Source organism: Oncorhynchus masou, chromosome 30 (genome assembly GCF_036934945.1).
Source record: "Oncorhynchus masou masou isolate Uvic2021 chromosome 30, UVic_Omas_1.1, whole genome shotgun sequence".
Lineage (NCBI taxonomy): Eukaryota > Metazoa > Chordata > Actinopteri > Salmoniformes > Salmonidae > Oncorhynchus > Oncorhynchus masou.
Window position 1 is genome coordinate 46,727,945 of NC_088241.1, and position 18,662 is coordinate 46,746,606.

The window sequence follows — 18,662 nt, forward strand, 5'->3', positions numbered from 1 at the left end:
GCCTCCAATGTCATTTTAGAGAATTTGGCAGTATGTCTGACAGGCCTCACAACTGCAGACCACATGTATGGTGACGTGTGGGTGAGTGATTTGTTGATGTCAACGTTGTGAAAAAGATTGGATCGATGTGTGCGACAGCATGTTCCAGTTCCCGCCAATATCCATCAACTTCGCACAGCCATTGAAGAGTGGGACAACATTCCACAGGTCACAATCAACAGCCTGATTAACTCTATGCGAAGGAGATGTGTCCTATGACTCATATGCGCCTAAAAACTCACCAAATTCACAGAGAATACATGACATAGGATGAAGAAACAATACTCTAAGCCGCAGCTCCATACTACTTGTCAGACATCCTCTTTCTTGTGCATTTTGAGGTGAAACCAGCCAATAGCTATCACAGACTCCGGACTTGTGGTTTGAATTGAAGCAGGCAGTCCATAAGTGCAGACCAAGAATATCAAGGATCTGGAAAGATTCTGCATGGAGGAATGGTCTAAGATCCCTCCCAATGTGTTCGCCAATCTAATATTTTTTTAATAAAGGGGCTCATTGTCATTATCCTCGCAAGGGTAAGGTGCTAGAGTATTGAAAACGGGTGTTAAAAATGTACCCCCATCTTTTTTAGACAGTTGAATTTTTATTACTGACCAACTGTATTAGTATAACATATTATAATTCTCCAAATGTTATTAGCATACAATATAGCTCAGTATTTGTATTATTAATTTGACATAGTATTTTTTGCTCATCTTTATCAATGGTGCCAATAATTATGGATCCCACTGTATGTCTACATGTCAGTGAATGGATTTAGAGGCCTAAGATTGAAGAGGTGAAATTAAAGCTGGATAGATGAATCATTCCCTGTTAAGACCTCTGTGTTATTGATGTTAACCTACTCTACCTCATCTGCACTAACCAGGCCATACATTCTATGGGGGTTAGAGGTCAGATGTTAGACCAGGTAATGACGAGGATGAAGAATATGACCTTTCATGTAATACAAAGCTTGACATCTCAGATTCATTGCATCTAAAAGTAAACAAACAGAAGATTACCATAAGCCTGTGGATATACTGTGAGGACTAAAGGACAACGCAGACCAATATAACTACAGAGTTGAATTACGATTGTGTAATGTGTTGCTGGTGATTTGCAACAAGGTTATTGTTCCCTCAGTTACAATCAACATTATTTGAGAGTACAATGTCATGACAATCTTCATGAGACATTTGTGTTCTGTACACTGAAAATTATTAAATATTTGGCATTAATTTCAACCAAGGCCCATAGGGGTGTCATTTGTGCCATACAGTGTTCTATGAGTAAAATACTTAGACTGGCACCATAAAGTTGCAGGTCTGTGGAATAGAGTAGAGGCAACAAAAACGGTGGTGAGATCAGCCTAGCCAAATAGAGGGGCAGTAGGAGGAGGTGAATTACCAGTCTCCAGGAAATCGAGACCAGCACAGAAAGAGTCTATTTAACTACAAGAGCCCATGATGTCATCCATGTGTGCTGGGGTTGTCATGGTGACCAGGGGGCGAGTTGAAAACAGCACTATTTTGTTTCCACAAAGACATTTATTTCCAGTGAGTGAGTTAGATGAAGAGCCATAGAACTCACTTGTATTATGTAAGCCATGAAAGGTCCGCCTTGTAGCATGTTCTAAGAAATTGGGTCTTCCTTGAAAATCATGTCAAAAGGAACCCCTGAAGAAAACCTGTGAGAACTTGTGCAGATCACAGGAAACTGTCTATCAACTACTTCCCATGCAGGTTTCAGTCACATTCTATTTCAGCTCAGTCCAGGACACTAGTAACTATTGTACAGAGGAGAGAGAGAGCTGAAATCCAACTTCTCACTAAGAAATATATTTTAAAAATTGCATCAAAACTCACACCTATCAGGTAATGTCAAAAGTGTTGATGCATGTAGTGAGAACCAGTCACTGTGTACACTATAAGCAGAGTCAGCGGTCCATCTGTCTCCTGCTCCCTGTCCATGTGGTGAGTCAGTAGAGCACAGCAGAGGAAACTGATACTTCCTCCCAGAATTGAATAGGCCAACCCATCACCAATGACTACTAACACGCAACACTAATCACATGAAGGGGGTTCTGACCTCCTGACCTGACGATGCCTTTCCTGGAGTGATGTCATCCGGGAGAACAGAAAGCTCAGCTCAGGTCAACAGGGACAGTTTCTCAGTTTCAACCTCTATCATTAGATCCATTCAGTTTCCAAATGTTATGATGGTACTCTGATTAGAGTTCATTAAACCGCACTAGCATCACATTATCTTGCACTGTTTCCCACCTTGACGTAGTCGAAACTACAGACGCTGGTCGCCTCCAGGTCAAAGGTCATGAAGGTGTAGTTGATGGTGTTGCCCATGGAGGCCTGGATGGTCCAGCTACACAGGGAGTTGTGGGGGTAGGTGTTGGGGTAGTTCAGAGACTCAATCTCCCCACGCGCCTGGTTGGCGATCAGCACACCTTGACAGTCTACGGAAGACAGAGAGTGAGCTCATAGTAACGTGTTTAGTGAATTTAGCAGTATTCCATTTACTAGATTTCATGGTGATATAGGGATATATTTGCTTGTTACCAAAATATATTCCAATATTAAAAGGAAATAAATGTACATTGTGGTTTAGGACAGAAATGTCAAGCTTAAGCATGAGAGCCAACAAAAAGGCAAACGTTGTACTTTTCAACTGAGAGTCAAACTGAAAGTGTGTTATTTTTCCAGGAATAACTAAATAAATCTTCAGAACAGAGCTGACCTCTCTGTATAAACCTAAGTGACAATTAGTGTTCCAGGGCCAGAATGAGAACATGAGTCCAGGGCCAAATTGGAAAGCGCTGTGACAGAAACAAAACAAGATAGACTTCACTAAGAGTGACCTCTTGTTCTTTCAGCATGACTTCCTGAAAGCCCATTTGACAACACTGACAATAAGAACAAAAGCCAGTCCCCACTCTGACATTCTTTTGTAGTGCGAGTACCTCTGGCAACTCGGTCTCCTCACCTCTCGAACCTCAAGAGTGCGTTCCCTAACCCCATTTCCATGGAAACCAAACAAAAGGCACCCTGGGATACCACTTGTAAGCCTCTTAGGTATGGTATGGCATGAACTGTAGTAAGGTTTACTGTATCTCAAGATTCAAACGTAACTATGTCAAAGTAAACATGTACAAATTGGATAACAAGAAAGTAAAATGGAACCTACAAAATGATAGCAAAATCAACATGAGCGTACCAGCTCAAGCAGCAAACAGAGATGGCTGAATGTCTTTGGAAAGCCAGATGGCATATAATCACCCAACAGCTCCATTAGGACATGTTGACACATCAATTACATGGAGTGGCTACTGGGGAGGTATATTTGCGTAAAGCTAGACGTGTGTGAGAGTGAGAGTGAGAGTGAGAGTGAGAGTGATAGATAGATAGATAGATAGATAGATAGATAGATAGATAGATAGATAGATAGATGCTCACTGGTTGTATACATGGCCACAAAGCCTCCAGCTGCGACGACACTGTCTGTGCGTAGTTTCACATAGAGCTCACTCCTACTGGAGTTGATTGGGGCGGGCAACTGAGACCCACACAGGTTGGCCAGCTGTGGAGCATTAGTGCTGTTCCCATCGTACACCTACGGACAGACGGGCGGACAGATGGGCAGGCAGGCAGACAGACATTATGTTAGATATCGAAAGGGGCAAGGGATATGCTTTTCTTTCAGCAATGCCATAAACACATAGTCTCTCCTGTTCAATTTCAGTTTGTACTGACCGACTGTTATGTGGGTGTGATAACCTTGAACAGTGCTCTGTACTCACGGCCAGGTAGTCATATGTACAGCTGGTGCTGGACTCCAGATCGAAGTCACCAAAGCTGAGAGTGATCAGGCTCCCAGCGCCGGCCTTGATCAGCCAGTAGCACTCAGCGTTAGTGTGGTAGGGTAGGGGGTAGTTAGGAGAGGAGAACCCTCCCGAACTGGTGGTCAGAGTACCTCCACAGCCTAGGTTGGGAAAGGGCATGAACAAAAGGAGAGGAATAGGAGGAGAGAGGTACAAACAGAGGGATGGAGTTAAGATTCGGAGTAGTTCAAGTATAGTACATTTTAGGGTATGTATCACAATACCTGCTTTAAAAAAATATATATTTATTTAACCTTTATTTAACTAGGCAAGTCAGTTAAGAACAAATTCTTATTTTCAATGACGGCCTAGGAACAGTGGGTTAACTGCCTGTTCAGGGGCAGAACGACAGATTTGTATCTTGTCAGCTCAGGGGTTTGAACTTGCAACCTCCCGGTTACTAGTCCAACGCTCTAACCACTAGGCTACCCTACCACCCAATCTGCTGAAGATGATGCTAATGAAATAGACATATCTCCTACACACCCACCTGTCTGTGTGCCGTCCCAGTGTGCCCTGAAGCCAGGGAGGGTGACAGAGGAGTCAGAATGGAACATGAGCCACAGGCGGTTGCTATGGGACACCATCATTGGAGGCCTCTGGTTGGAGCAGAACTTGCCAATCAGAGGAGAGGTTTCAAAACCGCCATCTCTGTGGGACAGAGAGAACCGTGGGAGATACAAATAGTGGCATTAAAGTTGCTGGCTATATTAACAGCTTTCACCTCGTCACGCATGCTGACATAGTTCTCCTTTGATTCTAATCACATTATTGTACATTGGTTTCACAGTCACTCACTTTGGCATGGGTTCTCTTGCCTGGCAGGCTGCGAACTACACCAAAATGATTGCTCAAGTGAAATTGCATCATACAACTGACAAACATCCTCCTGTAACAGCAGAATAAGATCAGGCCCGTTATGACTGGGTGCTCACCTGATCTCTACATAGTCGAAAGCACAGTTGGGTGGTGAGCCCTCCATATTAAAGTCAGTGAAGTTGAGCATGATCTGCATGTTGACCCCAACGATGATCTTATAGATACACTGGCGGTTGTTGGGGTAGTTACTGGGAAAGTTAGGAGAGCTGAGTTCTCCTGTAGGGGAGGTGAAAGTCTCACTACAGTCTGGGGAAGACATGAGAGAAATAGGATTTAGTGAATATGAGGGGAAAGAGATGGGGTTAACATAAGGTTAGTCTTGCAGTACCAGACCTCAACACCAACACCATAAAGGGGTAATGTTGAGTGCAGTAAATTACAGTAACATTCAAGCAAGAGGCAAAGCATTGGTCAAACTCGGATATAATCTTCTACTTTACTACTGCCATCTTTTCTGTATGTTTTCTTGTTTTGTTTTCTTTATTTTGTTATAAAGGTTTGAACCCCCTCTAACCCTGGTATCGCATCTATTTTATGTGACAAGTTATTTTCTATTTTTCTGTTCATTTGAATTCTTGATGTTGTTGAGGGTAACAGTACTCGTAGTGGCGGTGATTTCTTCTTCCTAACCCTCATATATCACAGATTTTATGTGACTTATTCTGTGAATGAATGTGTTGTTGGGGGGGGGGTTGTAAATGGAAATAGCGGTTGCCACGGGTAACCGTAATGTTTCTTGTTGCCGAGGGTAACCGTACCGGTGGTGGCATCGATGGAGACATAGTTGGCAGAGAAGCCTTCGGTTGCTAGGCTGATGTCGGAGACAAAGAGGACAGTCATCAGGTTGTCTGTGCTGGTCAGAGAGGGAGGGACGGACCGACCGCAGTACCTGGAAAGGCCGCATGCGGAGGGGAAAAAAAGGGTTATTCTTTCCCAAACAATCAACAGAAGTTAACTGAAGTTTGAGTTGATGTCGAGTTGGGAGTAAATTATCACGAGAGTGAATCACTTCTAGAGTGCATATTGACTTTGAATCATGCCAAGGTTCACACACATTAACATGATTTATGGTAATCACCATATTGCCACGGGTTCTTAACACCTTGACAAGGGTTTGTTTGCGTGTACTGTACTCTACCTGCCAAGCTTGGTCCCAGTCGCCACGGTGCCATTGTCATACACCTCCACGTAGTCATAGTTACAGCTGATGTGGTACTCCATGTTGAAGGAGGTGAAAGACAGGCGGATGAGGTTGCCTGGGGCGACAGAGATGTACCAGGTGCAGTTGACTCCATGGGGGTAGTTGTTGGGATGGCCAGGGCTGGTGAGGGAGCCCGATGGGGCATTGAGAGTAGCGCCACAACCTGGCACCGTGGTATCAAACAGGGAAACAGGCTCAAAATTACTATTCTTTTTACACCTCATTCATAGTCAACACAATTAATATATTTTTTTAAATATTATACAGAGACAAAGGATTTGTCCCAGGACACATAGGCTCATAGATACCACTCACTGACAACACATACACACTTGTAGATACTTGAGCTTTAAGTTAAGGCAGAATAAACGACATATCCCATGAGTGCCAGGGGCTTACCCTCCATAGCAGAGTCATAGGCTGCAGTGAAGCCATGGTTGGAGACAGACGAGTCAGTCTTGAAACGGATGTACATGGACCTCTGGGTGGACTGGAGCATGGCTGGCATGGTGTTGCCACAGTATGTACCAATCAGAGGAGAGCTCACTGTGGAGCCGTCCCTTACCTGGGGGGGGTAAAGAAAGAGAGAGATAAGGAGAGAAAGAGCGAAAGAAAGAGCGAGAGAGAGAAAGCGAGAGAGAGTAAGAAGAGAGAGAGCGAGAGAAAGAGAAAGAAAGAAAGGAGCGAGAAAGAGAGAGAAAGAAGGAAAGCGCGCAAGAGAAAGAAAGAGCACGAGAGAGAGAGAAAGAAATACAGAAAGAACATTTTGCATGAGGGTCTGCTACACAAATTGATGGAAAGTGGTGTTGGGGATTAAACATTATAAAATAAACATACACAAACAACATGTGTGCAGTTAAAAACTGGCAAAACAACACACACATTTCTTTCTACAGGGCCTTAGGGTGAGACAGGGATGCAGCTTAAGCCCCACTCTCTTCAGCATATATACTGACTAGTACAACGGTACTAGAACAGTCTGCCACACCCTACTAGAATTTGAAGTAAAATGTCTGCTGTTTGCTGATTATCAGGTGCTTCTGTCCCCAACCAAGGAGGGTCTACAGCAGCACCTAGATCTTATGCACAGATTCTGTCAGACCTGGGCCCTGACAGTAAATCTCAGTAAGACCAAAATAATGGTGTTCCAAAAAAGGTCCAGTTGCCAGGACCACAAAAAACAAATTCCATCTAGACACCGTTGCCCTAGAGCACACAAAAAAAACTAGACATATCTCATCCTAAACATTGGCGCCACAAGTAACATCCACAAAGCTGTGAAGGATCTAAGAGACAAGGCAAGAAGGGCCTTCTATGCCATCAAAAGGAACATAACATTTGACATACCAATGACCAATTACCAAATAATACTTGAATCAGTTATGGAACCCATTTCTCTTTATGGTTGTGAGGTCTGGGGTCCTCTCACAAATCAACAATTCACAAAATGGGACAAACACCAAATTGAGACTGCATGCAGAATTTTGAAAAAATATCCTTGTGTATAAACGTAAAACACCAAATAACGCATGCAGAGGAGAATTAGGCCGATACCCACTATTTATCAAAATACAGAAAAGAACCATTAAATTCTACAACCACCTAAAAAGAAGCGATTCTCAACCCTTCCAAAACAAAGCCATCACCTACAGAGAGATGAACCTGGAGAAGAGCCCCCTAAGCAAGCTGGTCCTGGGGCTCTGTTCACAAACTAACCCCACAGAGCCCCAGGACAAAAACACAATTAGACCCAACCAAATCATGAGAAAACAAAAAGATAATTACTTGACACGTTGTAAAGAATTTTCAAAAAAAGACCTGAGCAAACTAGAATGCTATTTGGCCCTACAGTGGCAGAATACCTGACCATCGTGACTGACCCAAAATTAAGGAAATATTTACTATGTACATACTCTACATACTTTACATACTTTACTATGTAATCTTGCTATTGAGAAAGGCGACTGAAGGCAGACCTGGCTGTCAAAAGAAGACAGGCTATGTGCAAACTGCCCACAAAATGAGGTGGAAACTGAGCTGCACTTCCTAACCGCCGGCCAACTGTATGACCATATTAGAGACACATATTTCCCTCAGATTACACAGACCCAAGATTTGTGACCTGTTGCCACAAGAAAAGGGCAACCAGTGAAGAACAAACACCATTGATAATACGACAGGGGTTGGGTTAAATTTGGAAGACACATTTCAGTTGAATGCATTCAGTTGTACAACTGACTAGGGATCCCCCTTTCCCTCATTTATGTTGATTTATTTTCCCTTTTGTACCTTAACTATTTGCACAACATATATAGCCATCATTTTTTAAATGTCTCTATTCCTCCTCCTATTCCTAATGTTTATTGCTATTTTTTTATGGTTTATTTCACTTTTGTTAATTATCTATTTCATTTGCTTTGGCAATGTTACCCCACTCTTCCGACAAGCACCTGCAAGTTCCTGGACATTTCTGGGGAGAATTTCTACATGATTCCATATGTGCTATTTCATAGTTTTAATGCCCTCACTATTATTCTAAAATGTAGAAAATAGTAAAAATAAAGAAAAACCCTGTAATGAGTAGGTGTCCAAACCTTTGACTGGTACTGTATATTCATTGACAATGTTTGACAATAAGAGGCAGAATTCAAGAATGAAAGGCTGGAGTGAATTTTGAATACCTCAACAAAGTCATATACACAGGAGCCACTCTCGATGTCGAAGGTGAGGAAGTTGAGGGTGACAACGTAGCCCTGTGGTTGGTTGATGACCCACTCACACTCCTTGTTGTGGGGGTAGGCATCAGGGTGGTAGGGGGACCGGATCTGACCTGTCCCAGAGAAGGTGCCACCACAGCCTGGGAAAGAGAGAACTCCATTGAGACAATTCTAGATGGCTATGCACAAACTAATTGGAAAAGGAGGTCAAGTTAATTCCTTCTAATGGACTGCAAACCAGTGGCCAGATAATGAAAATGAACAGTAAGGACCTGTAAGAGTGCCTGCTAAATGACAAAACTGTAAATGGTCTTTTGGCTCAGATCACCATACACGAATGTTACACTTCACATACTGTATATGCAAATCCGGAGCGAAGAGAACCAGCATTGAGAACTTTGACACTAAGTAGTCCAGTATGACAGGCCATTTCCAGGTGCAGAAGATGGAGTGGAGGGTGGGCCATTAAAGTACACACACACACACACACACTATTCACGGTGCGCGTCAAGAGTGTGTTTAAATCACCAGAGATCGCCATTGCCGCAGGAAGACTTAAGGTTAATTAAGAAAGGTAGAGAACATTGAACAGAACACGACCATGTCAATAACTCAATTGTGCTGATATAACCTCAGTCTCTCTGCGTTAAATAACACACAGGCCAGGCATACAGACATATGAGATGGCCACACACACACACACAAAGCTGCATGGAGGGGGGGAGGGGGCAGAAGAAGCTGAATACACAGCCCTTTTCATCCTTCACATAAAAGCCTCACACTTTCAATAAGCTCTGCGAGGCAGCTGTGCTGAAATGTGATTACTACAGAGGTAGAGATCGGGGAGACGTGTCACAGGACTAGAGATTTTAACTGCTTGGAGACCTAGTGAGAAGCACTATATGGATGCAGTACATTATCAGTAACCCTATAGGTCACCGGGTCATGCTTTTTTGGCATATCTGAAGAGCTTGTGGTTTGTTGGGGTTTTCCAGTGACAAGACAGTGAAGAGATAGTGTTTTGCCACTAGTGTGGTTAGACAGGGCTTGTGTTTCTCACCGACTTCGTATGTGGCCCTGAACCCGGCCCGGGTGATTGATCCGTCAGACTTGAAGCGGATCCAGAGAGCATTGGAGGAGGACAAGATGGGGGCAGGGATGGTGTAGCCACAGTACTTCCCAATCAGAGGGTCTGTCTCTGTGGAACCGTCACGGACCTGGGAAACACAACCAGGAGAGTCGAACACGAACAATGTTACGAGGACACAGAGATACAGGTACACACATCATAGCTCATCCCCCTCCCAGAGACAAAGCACCTTGACACCACCAACAATCTCAATCACAAACACACACATGCACACACACAGTTTTGTATCGCTATCCTTGTGGGGACCAAAGAATTTATTCCCAACAAAAATTATTTTTTCCTTAACCCCAAACCCTTAACCTTACCCCCACGAAATCCTAACCCTAAAACTACACCTAACTGTAATGCCTAACCCTAACCTTAATTCTAATCCTAAACCTAACCTTGCATTTTTCATTGTGGGGACTGGGAAATTGTCCCCAAATGTTAGAATTCCTTTGTTTTACTATCCTTGTGAGGACTTCTGGTACCCACAAGGATAGCTAAACAAAAACACACACACTACTGTACCTCCACATAGTCAAACACACAACCGCTATGGGACTCCAAGTCCATGTGCGTGAAGTTGAGCGAGACAATCTCATTGGCCGGCAGGCGGATGACGTAGACACACTGGCGGTTGTGGGCGTAGTTATTGGGCCAGTTGGGGGAGATGATGATGCCCTCGCTCTCTGTAAAGGTTCCTCCACAACCAGGGTCAGCTAGAACAGAGAGAGACGGACACATGACCTTCAGTTGGAGAGGGAGATCCTTTAGAATAGCCTAGTCCCAGACCACTTTGGGATGTTTATGGAATTTATGGAATGACCATAGGAATGAGCAAAACAGCACAAAGATCTGGGACCAAGAAAAGCTGCATATGACATTGCAAAACATAGAGAATCCTTGTAATAATCCTATCCTTATCAAAGGTCAGTTGTTAACAGTAGTTGATATGACAGATCTCTTACATGGAGAGGTGGTGTATGTGATGTGGAAGCCACGGTCAGAGTTAGAGAAGTCCGAGTGGAACCGGATCCATGCTGCAGGTCCCGTGGTCTGGAGAGGGGCGGGAGACACATTGTGGCAGTACTTCCCTAGAACCGTATCTTCTGGGAGTAGACCATCCCGAATCTAGAACACAGAACCAAGGGCAGACAACTGTTACAGAAACAGACCTAGAACTTTCACAGTTGCGGATGAAAATGAAAAATCTTAATATTCACATAATGTGTGGGGCTATATATATATATATATATATATATATATATATATATTCCATAGCTGAAGGGACATGATGCCATGGTGCCTGCCTCACCTCCAGGTAGTCATAGTTACAGTCAGGGTGGTTTTCCAGGCTGAGGGTTCCAAAGGCAAAGGTGATGAGCAGGCCGGGGGCCACGTCAACCGTCCAATAGCAGTCGCGGTTGGGTGGGTAGTTGCCAGGGTAACCAGGTGAGTTGATGTTACCGTAGGGTTCGGTCAACTCCCCGCCACATACTGGAGGTGGAACAAACAGGTACATATTGCCGTGAAGAGAGGACTGCACATGGGTAACGCCTGACTAAGCTATTTCAGGTAGATTGCAAATAATACATTTTGTCTAGGTCTCTTGCTAACACAGACACACACAGGCACACACAAGCACAGACACACACCTGGTGTCTGTGAGGTCCAGGCCACAGTGAAGCCGCCTGCGTTGACGGAATGGTCAGAGCGGAACCAAAAGTACAATGCATTGTGGGAGCTGAAGAGCTCTGCGGGGGAGCTGGTACCGCAGTACTTCCCTAACTGATAGGCCGAGGCGCTCTCGCCATCATGGATCTGAAGGAAGTCAAAGTTGCAGTTGGCACTGTTCTCCAGCTCAAAGTGAGGGAAGGTGATCCGTAGAATCTGGGAAGAAATTAACACCACAGTATTAACACAGCATTAAAGAACTGTTCCACTTCTCTTGTACTCACTCATCTTCTATAGCTACTTGGCGTGCACAATGAATAGAACAAATGTCACATATTGTTAGGCATTCAAATCAACAAAAGCTTATTCCATGGGATACTGCATTACTACTGATGTAACAGCATATGCCAAACTCTTTGTTAGACTGTGAGTCCAGTCTTGTCATGTGTAGTCTGGTCCAGGACCTGTCGCGTGTAAGTGACTGTGTGGCATTAGATTACACCGACCTTGTTGACGTCTGTTCTGATGACCCAGGCACAGCTGACCTGGTGGTCATACTGGTCACTACCAGGGGTGTTGGGGTAGCTGAATGTACCAGCCGGGCCAGTCAGGTAGCCTCCACACACTGACAACACACACACAGGTAAGTGAAGCACACAGTACACACACTGTACAAACACAGCAAAACGCCCTGAAATAAGTCCATTTCTCTTTATCATTCCATAAAGACACAGATATACATGCAAAGCAGTGACGGCACGAACACTTGCACACACCTTGCTGTGCGGTCTGGCAGGTTGGCCCTGTCCACTGGTCAGTGCAGGTACAGGTGAATCCATTGAGTCCATCGTTGCAGGTACCTCCGTTCTGACATGGGTTACTGGCACACTCATTGACATTCTGGTCACAGTTCACCCCTCCCCAGCCAGGACTACAGGTACAGAGATACCCGTTGGAAGTAGGCTGGGGGGATACAGCAAAAATGTTACCAAAACCCAATTATAAACAGGGTTTTTTCAAGCCCTGAATGCTGATTGACTGACTGACAGCTGTAGTATATCAGACTGTATACCACGTATATGACAAAACATGTATTTTTACTGGTCTAACTTCGTTGGTACCCAGTTTATAATAGCAATAAGGCACCTTGGGTGTTTGTGGTATATGGCCAATTTACCACGGCTAAGGGCTGTATCCAGGCACTCCGCATTGCGTCGTGCATAAGAACAGCCCTTAGCCGTGGTATATTGGCCACATACTACACCCCCTCATGCCTTACTGCTTAAATAATATACTGTATAGATGAAAACTGGACTAATCATAGGTTAAGGAGTAAACTCCTGGTTCTGAGAAACTGTGAAGCTGCTAGAGTCCCATGTAACCCACGCTCACCACACACTGTCCGTTGACACATGGATTGTTGGTCTGGCAGATATTGCTGCTCTGGGTGCATCCTGTTGGGCCGTAGCCATTTCCTGTGTAGTCTGGGGGACAGGTGCACACTGGGAGGGTGGAGCCTGGAAGCACAGAGACATAGTCAGGATACCTGATTAACTCACTCACCATAACATTAAAAGACACAGGTGCATTTACTGGACTGGGTATAAAGATGAGGGATAAGGGATACAGCACGAACAATGACAATTTGTTAGAGAAATAAAACAAATCTCCCTCACTACCATGCAACAAAAGTATACTACATTTCCTCCCATAGATGAATAGGTCATTGATCTCTGGTGTCTCTGCTCTCTCGGCACTCACAGCCTCTACTCATGAGATAGCATCATAATCTAGTCTCCTGGCTGTAACAGTCTTCATAGTGGATGTCAGCCATCGGGAGGTGAGAGAGAGCAGAGCTGTCAACGCCTGCTATAATGGCCCTGTCTTATCCTCACAGCCAGTGGTCTTTAGGTACCGTAAAGGTAGGTGTGTGTGTGTGTGCATGTTTACCTGGAGTGGAAGAGCAGGTAGCAAGGGGGTAGCAGCCTCCATTGTTATTGGCACAGATGTTAGCCTGAGTGCAGGTTCTCCCATCTCCTTCATAGCCTGGATACAGATCAATCAATTAACCAATCAATCAATCCACCAATGAACCAGTGGGTCTATACATTAGTCAAAAAGCAAGATTTTGAATGATAAAAAAAGGGCCATAAAATACCGTTGAGCACAATGACTAATTATGAGAGACAAACAGGGACAGACAGAGGAGAGGTCGACAAAGTGAGATTGAAAACGAGAGACAGAAACTGAGCCAGAGGGGTAGAGAGTATACACACAGAGATCTCTGAATGGGGCTAGCGCTGAACACACTACATAGTCAGGCATCTGCTTTTCATCAGAGCTATATTACTGAAAACTACCAGGAGTCAGCTAGCATCCACCTGCCAGCTGGCATCCGCCGTAACCACGGACAGGAAAACAAGGACAGCTTTCTTCTGTGGTACACCAAATCCACCAGCTCAGTTTTGACTTTCAAACCAAGGGTTGTGTACGGACACTCTTACAGTAACCCGAGTAAGACCATGTTGGTCTAAATGTTGTGTATGTGTCACCAAGAGATCAGTTGTAGCAACAGAAAACATTTTCTAACTCCTAGAAAGATATCAAAAAACAGTACAGAGAGGAAGGTAAAGAAAGAAGAGGGAGAGGATCCAGAAGACATTCCTCCAGATACAGATATGGGTACCTGGAGGACAGGTTCCACAGTGGAAGGAGCCCATGGTATTGAGACACTGGACCATGGGAGTAGTGGAGCATCCTCCGTTGTTAGTGGAACACTCATTCATATCCAGACAGCTGTAGCCGTTGCCCTGCCATCCTGGGGGAAATGCACAACAAACAGTGCTAAGGACATTTACTGTAATACAGGAAATCATTGTTTATTACAGTTAGGCAGTGGCATATTACTCAAGGTTACATTCACATTTAGTTTACAGATGCATTGTTTATTGTAATGATATACAAGCAAGCATAACATTTGTTATTTACTGATGCACACACACACACACACACACACACACCATAAAGATCCACACATCTTCACACATAGAACAGCCTGTGTTCCTCTGTAGAGTTCAGTTAATCACGATGGGGCTGTTCCCAGAGTAAAGAAATAGGACCCAGATCCCTTAATGTCAGAGTATCGCCTGAGAGGGGCAGTCCCGCTAGGAGCTATGGACAGCCGTTTCCAAATGATATTCAATAACGCTCACAAATCGCAAATCTTGTGCTTTCTTGTACTTTCCCAAATTCAAACCCTAGAAATACAGTAAAGTACAGATTTGCTGGAGCAATGTCTTTGTCTTAAGAAGTACTCTTGTATAACTGAATTTGAGAGCACTTCGACTCAAGATCAAAACATGCTATTTTGGAAGATGGAAGAAGCATCCATCTGGCAACCACATGGAGGTGACCAACCACGACAGCCATTTTGGGTCAGCAAACATCAGTTTCCTCAGACCTAATCCACAATACCATTGATGATAAGGAAACTGTGAGCACTGAGCGGCTCTAACCAGCAGGACAGGAGCCGCAGTAGAAGGATCCCTGGGTGTTGTAACAGGTCACAGGGGGGTTGGTGGAGCAAGGCTTCTGGGCAAGGCTACACTCATCCACGTCTGAGATACAGGCCGGGTTGCCGGCTGGGGCCATCCAACCATCATCACAAACACACTTAAACTTGGGCTGGAAGGAAATAACACAACATGGCATGGCCTGGATTAATGGCCTGGTCAACTCCCATGAATAGAATATGTACAGAATGTGTACCGAGCACATTTAGATGCACTAGTAGTGAATCAATAATGTGAAATGATCTGCGTCATAGAAATACAGTCATTCTAGAGTCATTCTATTTCTATGACTATCATGGCCTACTGAGCCGAGACTCAATAAGATTAGCAAAGGGTCTTTAAAATAAAAAAAGAGGACGAAGGCATCTTTGCCTATAAATAATTTATTTGATTCGATATTCAAGGGGTAAATGGTCATAGCTACTCCCATGTAAGACCACCGGCACTGTACTACTGGTAATGGATCGGTCCCTACTACTCAAAACCAGGTCTCAGATCTATCATCACTATGAAAAATAAGTGTTTCATTGCTCTAGTCTACTCTAATAAAATGATATAAACATTAAGGCTATGTTAGCTAGCAGTGCTAAATCTAATCCAGTAATTGCTTTCTTCACAGGGCATTTATCACATTAAACTAATGGTTTGACGCCAAGGGACCAGGGTGAAGATGTTGGCTGAAATAAATGACCTTGTCTAGACAGTCTTCATTAATTAAATGAAAGTATCTTTGGCTAGTTAAACAGGGCAGGCGACAGCTAAGTAAAAGAAAATTGGACAATTCGGTTTTTATACAGATGAGATCCATGAAATCAAATAGGAGACCAACACTGTTGAATGATGATTGACAGTTACCACGTTCGGTGTGATTCTGTCTGCGTCGATGCATGTCCCATGGACACACAGGTCCTGGGCAGCACCCTGACAGTCGTCATAGCGGGTTGTACACAGGGTACCAGACCACTCTGGTGAACAAGTGCAACTGGAAGAGAAATACAAGAAGACAGATTCAGTGTGTGTGTGTGTCTCTCAGTGTGTGTGTGTGTCTCTCAGTGTGTGTGTGTGTCTGTGTGTGTGTGTGTGTGTGTGTGTGTGTGTGTGTGTGTGTGTGTGTGTGTGTGTGTGTGTGTGTGTGTGTGTGTGTGTGTGTGGCCTCACGTAAAGGATCCAGGGGTGTTGATACAAGTGGCTCCATTCTGACATCCCTGAGAGGTCCCGACAAAGATCTGGCACTCATTCACATCCACAGCACAGATGGGACCCTGCAGCCACACAAAACCAGATTTAAACAGGAATAACACATACATGCAGCTTCGCACACACTCTCTCTCACTCCGTGTCAACTCCCATGTCCACTTACCCCCCAGTTGCTGGGGCACATGCAGTGAAAAGAGTCCAGCAGGTCTAGGCAGGTGGCTCCATTCTGACAGGGATTACTGGTACATGTCTTTCTCTGGACCATCTTGGAGAGGCAGGGAGAGAGAGAAGGAGAGGACAGAGGCAGAGGATAAGGGTGAGAGGAAGAGGATAAGGGGTTTGGAGTTAGGGAAATTATTATTTGTTATAATAAGAGTAAGAATCATCATACTCAATATGTAACATGTAAGAAGTAGGCCCTACTGTACTTACCTGTTCTAGTGCTGTCACTTTAGTTTCAAGTGATGACACCTTTGTGTTGAGCGTATTGAGTTGGTTAGTGACATCAGGGGACGTTCCACCTCCATTTTGTTTTATATTGTCGATGTCAGCTTTGTTGGTTTTGATCTGAAATTATATGAAGTAAGAGGTAAAGAAGACTTGGTATGGAAGTTGATGTTACATGTTTCTTCACCATTATTAAATTAATGTTTATAAAGAGTAATAACCATGCTACAATAAAATTAGATATTAATACTTTTTGATCTTTGGTCAAATGCTGTTTGAATTGCAGAGTCTGCTCTTTCTAAGTTGTTAATGATTCATAGTATCATGTGAAAACACTCGCTTGTAGAGATGTTGAGAGATAGAACAAAGTCCTGAACAGATGGAATATTTTGAAGAATGTGCTTTTTGGACATATTTTCCTAAAGATAGTTACGTGAACAAGATAAGTGGATAAGAAAACTAAATAACTTCCCAATGTTCCAATTACCATATATATGGTGATATCCACCACTTGATCTGATATGATTTCTACAACTTTAGCTGGAAGAAAAACTAACAAAGATGGATGCCTTTCGAAAAGATGGTACAAAACATGAAAATATTTGTACAAATTGTCTGTCAATGTGGATATGTTTATCCATTTAAGACTTTCTCTTGCGTGTGTGTGTGTACCTGACTCATCAGCTGAGTGAGGTCCTCATCTCCCACTTTGACACTGCCTGACCCTGAGGTCTGGAAGCGGATCTCTTTGTTATGGGTGGAAAAGACCAGGTGACCGTTCTCTGATACCATGCGTGGCCTAGGAGGACCAGATATTTATTTCAAATCATTCATTTACATGTGAACAGATTTAATGTATCAACATTTTAATTGTATATACACACAGCACGTACCACTATACAGAAGATATGATATCGCATGTAGGTTAGGCACTAAATGCTGTCAATCTTTTTTTTTGGGGGGGGGGGGATTTCAATGACAAATGAGCTCATTCTCCAATAGCAATAGATTAAATGCACCCTTTGGAGGTGATGCTTGGTTGAGCTTTGAAGATCAGAGTTGCCTGACTGAAGCAAAAATATTTCCAGATAACTAAATGTTAACCCGTTGCAATAATGCGAAGTTTATGTAACAAATTCAATCACTTTAGATAATTATTACACTACACAACTGATTTTATCAGACACTGCATTCTTGCAGATTAACAGAAAAAAACTACAACCACAATTCCAACAACCACTGGCCATCACTAAAATCCTCTCATCACCAAACTCACTGGTCATTACTGATGTCCCTCTTGCTGCGAGGTCCTTGGGCGGCGTGCTCCCCTTGGTCACACTGTAGTCCAACCAGGAAGAGGAGGCCGAAGAGCAACCAGGAAAGCTGCTGTATCCGAGCCATGCTGAGAGAGAGTCTGGTCCCTGGACACCTGCTCTTCAGACTCTATACTGCCGTACAGACCTGATATAACACTACTGCCTCTAGAAAGGGACAGGGGAGGACAGGGGTGCACTTTGTCCCTACTGGTCTTCTTATGGAAGCAGACATTGGCAGCCACATAGAACCATAAAACACCCAAACTTACTCAACGATGAAAGGGGGATGGGGGGGGACATTTTAAACACAATTATATACCGGTTATGTCCTTTTATTGGGTGACTGACACAAGCCATCACATGATTTAAGAGATGAATAACCAGAGGTTAAGGATCGGCTGGGGTAAACGTTAGTTAGCTAACAGTAACTCATGCAGGGACCTGGCTGTTTGAAGCTTATTCCTTAGTTTATGGTTCAAATGAGTGTATGGTCCAAATGAGATGAGGAGTTTCTCTCATGTATAAAAGATGAAAAGGTTTTTGAACTTCCTTGACAAATGAGGAAGGCTCAAATCATATTCATAATTACTGCC

At 43.7% G+C, this 18,662-nt stretch overlaps 1 protein-coding gene across 1 annotated transcript in view; it reads right to left on the reverse strand.

The window, feature by feature from the left end:
- cubn (cubilin (intrinsic factor-cobalamin receptor)) overlaps positions 1-18,541 on the reverse strand; it is a 52,797-nt gene extending 34,256 nt beyond the window's left edge. The window contains exons 1-26 of the mRNA XM_064949145.1: positions 18,030-18,541; positions 17,426-17,552; positions 16,739-16,873; positions 16,470-16,571; positions 16,268-16,371; positions 15,965-16,091; positions 15,053-15,221; positions 14,224-14,355; positions 13,488-13,583; positions 12,930-13,054; positions 12,314-12,500; positions 12,044-12,162; positions 11,519-11,753; positions 11,179-11,360; positions 10,832-10,994; positions 10,392-10,582; positions 9,792-9,948; positions 8,696-8,871; positions 6,414-6,579; positions 5,952-6,177; positions 5,572-5,702; positions 4,870-5,059; positions 4,425-4,585; positions 3,854-4,035; positions 3,510-3,666; positions 2,325-2,512 (exon numbers count right to left, since the gene is read on the reverse strand). Of these exons, the coding sequence (XP_064805217.1) occupies positions 2,325-2,512; positions 3,510-3,666; positions 3,854-4,035; positions 4,425-4,585; positions 4,870-5,059; positions 5,572-5,702; positions 5,952-6,177; positions 6,414-6,579; positions 8,696-8,871; positions 9,792-9,948; positions 10,392-10,582; positions 10,832-10,994; positions 11,179-11,360; positions 11,519-11,753; positions 12,044-12,162; positions 12,314-12,500; positions 12,930-13,054; positions 13,488-13,583; positions 14,224-14,355; positions 15,053-15,221; positions 15,965-16,091; positions 16,268-16,371; positions 16,470-16,571; positions 16,739-16,873; positions 17,426-17,552; positions 18,030-18,154 (4,053 nt within the window). The 5' untranslated portion in view covers positions 18,155-18,541. The remainder of the gene's footprint in view (positions 1-2,324; positions 2,513-3,509; positions 3,667-3,853; positions 4,036-4,424; positions 4,586-4,869; positions 5,060-5,571; positions 5,703-5,951; positions 6,178-6,413; positions 6,580-8,695; positions 8,872-9,791; positions 9,949-10,391; positions 10,583-10,831; positions 10,995-11,178; positions 11,361-11,518; positions 11,754-12,043; positions 12,163-12,313; positions 12,501-12,929; positions 13,055-13,487; positions 13,584-14,223; positions 14,356-15,052; positions 15,222-15,964; positions 16,092-16,267; positions 16,372-16,469; positions 16,572-16,738; positions 16,874-17,425; positions 17,553-18,029) is intronic.
- Between the last annotated feature and the right edge of the window lie 121 nt (positions 18,542-18,662).